Here is an 8,638-nt window from a genome sequence, read left to right as displayed (position 1 = left end):
AATGCCTAAATTGTAATCATGTCATTGTAATATATTGTTTCTCTATTGGACAGATCATAGATGGTCCTAGCCTCTGGAACAGCCTGCCTGAGGCCCTGCGGCTCACCGAATCAGTCGATATTTTTAAAATAAATCTTAAGACACACCTGTTTAGTATTGCTTTTACCTAGATGTCTGCATTAATCCAGCCTTCTATGCATGTATTCGTATATATATGTGTATATATATGTGAATATATATGTATATGTATATGTTTTGCTTTGCTTTATTATTATTATTGTTTATTATTTTCTTGTTTTTCTTCTCTAAACGTTTTCTTTTTTCCTTATTTTGCTGTTTTTCCTCCGGGTTTTTAATCTTTATTTTTAAACCTTTTCTGTGAAGCACATTGAACTGCACTTGATGTATGAAACGTGCTATATAAATAAACTTTGATTGATTGATTGATAGACTAACATGTTAAAGCTACAAACACTGTACAAGTGATGAAATCAGGGATTTCATTATGCTCGACAGTTCAGACCTCTGTTGTAGTGCCGTTAGATGAGTGCTCCGTTTTATGTAGTAATGGCGCCATCTTGTGGATAAAATAAGACTTAGAATATTAATTTAAAGGTCTCTGACCTGGAGATTCTTACTTTGTCTTCTTTTATTTTACTAAACCCTTTTATTTGACAAGACCTTGACATTATAATGCATTTCAACAAAGTTTGGGCTCTTTTTTGCCTTGGCTGTCAGTTGTGTTGTTGTTTTTACGTGACGTCACATGGAAGCGACCCGTGGTCTAACAGGACCCCCAGAAAGTTGGTGGCAGGGTTGCCATGTCCGCTTATTATAAGTGACTTTGGGCTTATTTTTCTGTTAGGTTGCTTGTAAAAATCGGTAGTTGCGGTTTGCTTTTTTTGGAGCTTGTTTCTAACGTGTACTTTATTTAGGCTTGCTTCCAAAATGTTTTAATTATTATTTAAACCAGTGGTTCTCAAATATGTTCATGAAAATGTTATGTGCCAGGGAACATTTGTGTTAGAATGTTTAAAAATATATTTTGAAATGAGCAGATCTACAATGCGACGCGTTGTGAGCTTGTAGCCGACACATAGGTTTAAAGTGCTCATGTGGCCTAAAGTTGCTTATTTTGGGCTTGTTTACCTACACCTTGTGGTTGCTTATTTCTCTCACAAAACCTGGCAACACTGGTTGGCGGCGCTCACGGATTTGCTTGGCGGTTGCGCGTCCTGTTGAAAAAAAAACATTGTCTTTTTCTCCTAATTAAGCCGCAAGCCCGCAAACATAATATACTCTCCAGCCTGTGCCAATATTATCATCGCCTACTAATACACGGATCATGGAGGAGGATTGTGTCAACATTCCACCTGCTGAAGAGAACACGGAGGGTTCTGCCAACGACATGGCATCGACTTCTGATCAGAACATGGAGGTTTGTCAAGACCCTTCTGGAATCTCACTCTCCACTATAGCTCCGAGATGAGGTCCCGCTGTCTGGGGTCCCGGCAAATGCAGTGAAAAACCCCTTTTCCCAACATTGTATTCAAAAAGTAAACGTTGTCCGATACATCTGAATTTTGCAATTTCGTCGGAAAGTAAAATGTAACCGATGAAGTTGAAAACCCCGTTTAAAACGCGTATTTAGTCAGCCTGTGCCATGTTTCCCCCATTCAACCCGGAAGAACGCCCAGCGGCAGGTGTCTGTACTGCTCCCTCATCAAACGAGGCTACTTTTTTTGGCATGATATTCAAAATAGTGTTTGCACTTTCTCCCTTTTTGGTCCGTACATCTACATAAACGTTCATATTTCACATATAAAGAGCTTACCCCATGGCCATGGATGTTACAATTATGTACGGGCCATCAGAAGTACCCGTATGTTCCGTATTGTTAAATAAGCATTTAATCCGATCGGTGAACATTTTCTCATAGTTGCAATGTATCGGAGTATACACCTCCCAACCGATAGGGCTCGCGCCGTTGAAAGCGTGTGGAGAAAATTACCACCAATCGGATTAAAAAGCTTTTTATTTAACAATACAGAGGATTCGGGTACTTCTAAGGGCCCGTACATACTTGTAATAATTGGCATCCGTGGCCATGGGTTAAGCATAGCTGTAGAATACAACTCTCGTAGACGTATTTATGATTCTGACGTTTTCAATCATGTACTTGTACAAATTGAAATTAAAGTGCTTACCCCCACGCCCCAAATGTTAACTCTCGCTACGGGGTAGTAGTTTAATGTAATAATCCATATCTTTCAATAAAGAAGTGTTTTAATGCCGTCTGTGGCCGATTCTGTCGGAAGTTCCCAATGGGCGGTAGTGACGCTCCCAACTGGTGAAACCCGGAATTACTCTCAATGTAAACAGGTAGTGAACGAGGGTGAAAAAATGGCGTTCGGCCACAGACGGCATTAAAACACTTCTTTATTGAAATATATGGATTATTACATTAAACTACTACCCCGTAGCGAGAGTTAACATTTGGGGCGTGGGGGTAAGCACCTTATTTTCATTTGTACATGTTTGGAGTGTCTACGGGGTATAGTGCTGAAAGTCCCTGTGTTTATGGGGGGTGAACCCTACAACTCTTGTAGATTGAAAACGTCAGAATCATAAATACGTCTACGAGAGTTGTATTCTACAGAAAGGTTAAGCACTTTATATTTGAAATATGAACGTTTATGTAGATGCACGGACCAAAAAGGGAAAAGGTGCAAACACTATTTTGAAAATCATCCAAGACTGTCATATAATATGACAGTCTTGTATATCAAGGCTAATCTTATTTTATATATCCTCTTGAGACCCAGCAATAAAACATTTTGTCCCCTGTAGACAGTCATTTAGTCACTTAGTTAACATGTCACTATTGAGTCCTGATGTTCCTTACAGAGGACAATCATAGCTTTCCAATATGTTTATTATGTGTCTCATGTTGTGGCCATGCCAACTAGCCTTCTACCTGTCTTTTGAAAAATGTGCACTAACAGTGCACATACTGTGGTTCTCAACCTGTGGTTCGGGACCCCCAGGGGGGTTCTCACATGATTTGACAGTGGACAATTTAAAGGGATATTTCACTTTAAAAAAATATTGGCTCATTCTATCGTCCACTCAAGCTTTTGTGAGCCCCCAGAGTTTTTAAGTTGCTTGATTCAGTATTTAGATTTTTGATATTCATTTTATCAGACACGCCCCCTTCCTATACAAACCCATTATAACTTCAAACTCCATTTTAACATGTTAGATTCATCAAAAACACCCGTCCATGGTTCTGGTGACTCATCTTGCCCTCATAATACGTGAGGGGGCCGTGTTTTTTCAATTACTTTTAAAATGAATTTTATTCATTTTTGTCAATAAAGGTTTTCTCTTATCTTCTCTTATCTGAACAGAACATGGAGGAGGATTGTGGCAACAACATGCCATCTACTTCTGAACAAAACATGGAGGTTTCTGTCAACATAGCATCTACTTCTGAACAAAACATGGAGGTTTCTGTCAACATAGCATCTACTTCTGAACAAAACATGGAGGAGGGTCGTGTCGCCAGCACAGCATCGACTTCTGAGCAGAACATGGACTTGGGTTCTGGTTCTGACCTGGAACGCTGCAGCAACTGCAAAGCGGGGCTCAACTACAACGAGAAAGAGGGGTGCGTGAGCAAAGTGAGAATATCAACGCTCATCGACGCGAAGACTGCGAAAATACTGTTCCCTCATCTTCCGGCATCAGACTTTCTATGCACAGAGTGCGTCACGATGGTCAAATCAAAGACAAAGTTCAACGGCTTCAACAAAAGGCGCACATGGGCCGGGAGTGGCTCCTCTTCTGTCGTCAGTACACCACCTCCATCTAAACAAGACAAGACGAAGGGTACTATGGGTGGTGGTGGGGTTCCATCGCCGCCTCCTGCACCTACATCTACACAGAACACAGAGGGTTCCATATGCAACGTTGTCATTCCAAAAAGAATCATTTCTGTAACTGCGTCTAAACAGAACGAAGGCTCTGTCAACGTTATAAAACCCTGTAGACCGAACATGAACAGAGTTACTGTCATCGGACCATCTGGTTCTATGCTGAAAATGGCAGGTTCTGTCAAGAAACAACCAAAGCAGAACATGGGAGCTTCAGTCAAGGCACCATCTACTTCTAAACCGAAAGTGAAAGGGTCTGCCAAGGTACCTACTTTTAAATCAAACACAAAGGGTTCCCTACAATATGTTGCCGCTCCCAGGCTGCCTACTGTGCTACCTACCAATTGGAACGTGAAAGATTCTGCCAACAACAACGACATGCCATGTCCGTCTGAACAGAGTGCGGAGGGGTCCGGTTCTAAGATTATTAGATGCAGTCTCTGCAAAAAAGAACTCATACCCGACGCACACAAATCCCTGCCGAGAATAAGAATAATTAAGCTGGTTGATTTGAAGACTGCGCAAGTACTGTTGCCCCATCTTTCACCGGAGGAGTTCATATGTAGAGATCCATGCCAAAAGTGGGTACATTCCAAAACAAAGCCATGCGCCAAAAAGAAAATGAAGCGCACCTGGACCGGTTTTTCTATGACAAAATACCCTCTGTCTCAAGTGCCTCGCAAAATAATGAGGATGGATCATGGCTCTACAAACACGAACTCAGGTTATTATTATATATTAATTATAATATATGTGTATATATTTATATACAATTCTATCTATTTTTATTAATATAATTATTTTCTGCAAGGAAATAACAGATTACAGTAACAATGTATGTGCTTTTTTGGTCATTCTTCTTAACCACATGAACCCTGGACTAGAGTCATTATTATTTTCAAAAATATCAGATTGACAAGCTCAACGTGTTGTTGTGAGCGATCTATTTGACGTACGACCAAGTATGTAGGGCTTAAGACAGTTAATTGTCCACTAGATTAGTCACATGAGCCAGCATATAAACCAAAGAATTAAGCCCAAAATAAATGCATTATGCATTTGGAATTTACCAGCCACACACATGACCTTTTAAAGGATTTGAATAAAATGTTACAGTATATATAACAAAATCCTCCCCCCCACCCCCCCCCCCTTAACGCTATTCATTGTCTGTCCAGTGTCCACATCAGATGGTCCATCTCCAGCGCCCAAGAAGAAGGTGGGGAAAGTCAACCAAGCGATTCGGTATTTAAAAATTGGACAATATGTTCCTGCAATAAGACGACTGCTTGAACTGCCAGCTGCTACAGCCGCTTTCAGCAAAGTGTGCCAAGAAATCATACGCAAAGAGGTAGGGTTGTCACCATCATGACAATTTAGTTGACGATTAATTGTCATACAAATAATTGATTAAAGATTTCATTGAGTTTTTGGCATGGAACATATGAAGACAAGTTCGATTTCTGTTTGCCCTTTAGGCTTTGAAGTTGCACAGGGCAGATCTGACAAATGACTTGAATATACAAAGAAATGACTGACATATTTAATAACTTAATACTTAAAGAAAAATCACACCCTGTGTGAAGGAAGCGGTGCCTTTGGGGCGGGGCCTCCTGGTGGCGCTATAATAGGGCGGGGCGGGGCTTCAGCAATTAATGCTCGTCTCTATTGGTGGTGTAAGTCCACATACCAAATTTGGACTTGGTGGCATGCTGCAAACTGGAGTTATAGCTGTTTAAAGCCAGTGGCCTCCTGGTGGCGCTATAATAGGGCGGGGCTTCAGCAGTCAATGCTCGTCCCTATTGGTGGTCTAAGTCCACATACCAAATTTGGACTTGCTGGCATGCTGCGAACTGGAGTTATAGCTGTTTAAAGCCCGTGCTGAAACGGACGACGGACAGAACATAAGCTGAGGGGTCCCTGGACCCCTCTTTGATAGCCAGTGGCACGTGTGGGCAATGAGGGGAGAGTTGGCGTAGGCAATCTCCAAGTCTGTGTGTGTGCGTGTGTGTGTGTGTGTGTGTGTGTGTGTGTGTGTGTGTGTGTGTGCGTGTGCGTGTGTGTGTTTGTATGTGTTTCTTCTTTGCCGTCAGGCTCATACGGACGGACGGACGGACGGACATACAGACAAAGCCACGTATAGAGCGGTTGGCACCGCTAAAAACATTAATAGTGGAAACAGCCCATCTACAAGTTCACAGCACGTTCTGAGCTTGTAGATCTGCTATTTACATAGATATATGCTATAGATGCTTTGAGAAGTTGTTTGTTTGTTTATTGGTATGTTTATTTGGACGGGACAGCGCATATTAATGAACACCACACACAAAATGCTGTATAAATTACACCAGATTTAGCAAGAATGCTAATTTCCATCCGTATTCAACAGAAGACAAAAAACAACAGTAAAAAAAAAAAGACCTAGTTTTTTTCTACTATTTAAGCCTATTTAAAAATGTTCAGATGTTTGATTGGCCATGATCCATCCTTTTAGTTGGAACTTAAAGGGTAAGAGGCTTGGGTTGTGTAGTTACTTGCCATGATGTAACAACAAAGGTGGGCAATATGCTCCTCATTGACTTATATGGTACGGCAAGACCACTTGGCAGGCAGGCACTTTTGAGCCCGTAAACAAATGTAAACCAAGCTGATTCTGACAGTACAGAACATCACCAAACCCAGTGCTGTTTGTTTTTAAATAAAAAAATCAACTTCCTGGTGATTTTACCATTTGAAGACTTACATTTGTACAATGTAAGTCAATGAGGAGCATATTTTGAATTATCAGTCTAGTCAAAGGAGCAATTATTTTTTCTTGCCCACCATTGGAGTTACATCATGGTGAGGTAACAACACAACCCAACCATCTACCAAAGTGTTCTTGGCCTTTAAGTCCCAGGAAGGAGCATTTAATTTGTCACAATATTACTATAACCAAAATTCAAACTAGACATACTGTTGCGAATGCTCTGGACACTTAATTTGAGTAGATAGATATCCATAGACATTCTACCCGAAAATACCGGTTTGTTTACAAAGATTCAAACATTCTGATCTGGTCTAGAGATCACATCTTAAATGCCCTCTCATCCCTAGACATGGGGTATACATTCTTAGATACAGGGTTCCACGGTCATGAATTTCCTGGAAATATTTTGAAATTGGAAAAACTTCCAGGCCTGGAAAAGGTTTGAAATTAATCAAATGTTTTGGAAAATGGTTGGACATGCATTGTTTTTGGCTATTGATTTGGTTCATAAAATACACGTTGAAAAAACGTGAAATTATTATTATTATTAATAATAATAATAATTAATAAACATGTTAAAGTGTGGCGCTGCACTGCACAAGCTGCATGATTGAGGTCTAATGTATACAGGATGTCATGTGACAGAAATAATAGATCTACAAGCTACAACAACACGTTTCACCATGATACGTTGTTAGCTTGTAGAATTGTTTTTCGCTCGAGTCTGTCTTGGGGCATTGATAGTACACTGGTGTAAGAACCTTATTTTGCACCACATGATTGCTATAGGCCTGGAAATGGGGTAAAATACTTTGGAAAAGTTATGGAAAAGTTTTTGAAAATCCCTGTCCCTGTTAAACCCTGTAGATACTGGCCCCGAAAATATTCATCTTTACATTGAAATAATGTCATTATCTTAAAAGAAAGCTGTATGAATGTATTGATGATTGTTTTTAAAATATTGTTTACAGCGTATTAAGATGAACAGAGATCAGGAGGGACCTTTCAAGAAGCAACTCACACCCGAAAACCTGTCCTCATTTTCTTGGAAGAAGACAAATGAATGGGTTGAGGAAAAGGCACCTCTTACTCTTACGTGCCTGCGGTCGATGTTCCCACAGGCAAAGAAAATCACAGGACACTATAGGGTTCACAATGTTAAAGAAGAACCACGGAGGTGTGTAACACTTTTAATGACATGATTTTAGATTTGTATATTTCACAAGAAGGAAAGGCTCGCAAATCAATTTTAAGATGCTCCAACTTTATTCCAAACGTACTTATTATATTACAAACTTAACAATCTTTTGACCTTGCAGTCTTTTTCAGGTTAAAGTGTTAACTTTTATACTTGTAAAGCAGAATACTTACGCCACAAGGCAAAGCCATGCTTCAATTTATGAACTATAACGGCACTCTGAACACTTACCTACTCGTAACCTAACAACTGCTACTGCCAGCCTTTAGTAACAAACTAACTGTTTGTTTTCTTCACATTCTAGTCATAAATAATAATTGGAGCGAAGGATATGATGCGTGGCATTTTTTGCAAAACCAATTCGTAGCCAACCTTACAGTCTTGTCTTGATCACTTCACTAGTGTTGAAGATTTATTTCACAATTTTGCTACACATTTTAATTGTATGTTAAAATAGTATCCAATAGTATTTCACTTCCACTGTAAAAAATTTTTTCTAATAATCACGTCAGTATACAGTTAAAAAGAACATGGCGCTAACTTTTGAGATTGATGTCTTTCTAATAATCACCAGTTAGTACTTTATAAAAGGAACATGAAACTAACTATGTATTTTAATGTTGGAGTTTAGGGCCATGACTGAAGAGGAAGCTCAACAGCTGGTGGATAAGAGGATTGCAATGGCCATGTCTATCGCTCTATCCACCGGCAGCAGCAGCAGACAAACATTTGTCCAGTCTCTTATTGGTGTTGAGA

General features: G+C 39.9%; 1 protein-coding gene across 1 annotated transcript in view; it reads left to right on the top strand.

Annotated features, from left to right (window-relative positions):
- Nucleotides 1–1,207: 1,207 nt before the first annotated feature.
- LOC311061009 (uncharacterized protein) overlaps nt 1,208–8,638 on the top strand; it is a 42,752-nt gene continuing 35,321 nt past the window's right edge. The window contains exons 1-2 of the mRNA XM_084079478.1: nt 1,208–1,438; nt 3,411–3,509. Coding sequence (XP_083935604.1) covers nt 1,346–1,438; nt 3,411–3,509 — 192 coding nt within the window. The 5' untranslated portion in view covers nt 1,208–1,345. The remainder of the gene's footprint in view (nt 1,439–3,410; nt 3,510–8,638) is intronic.

Source organism: Gymnoscopelus microlampas (assembly GCF_963454915.1).
Source record: "Gymnoscopelus microlampas genome assembly, chromosome: 14".
Taxonomy (NCBI): Eukaryota; Metazoa; Chordata; class Actinopteri; order Myctophiformes; family Myctophidae; genus Gymnoscopelus; species Gymnoscopelus microlampas.
Note: the sequence above shows the minus strand (reverse complement) of the source record. Positions and strands in the feature narration are given on the sequence as shown.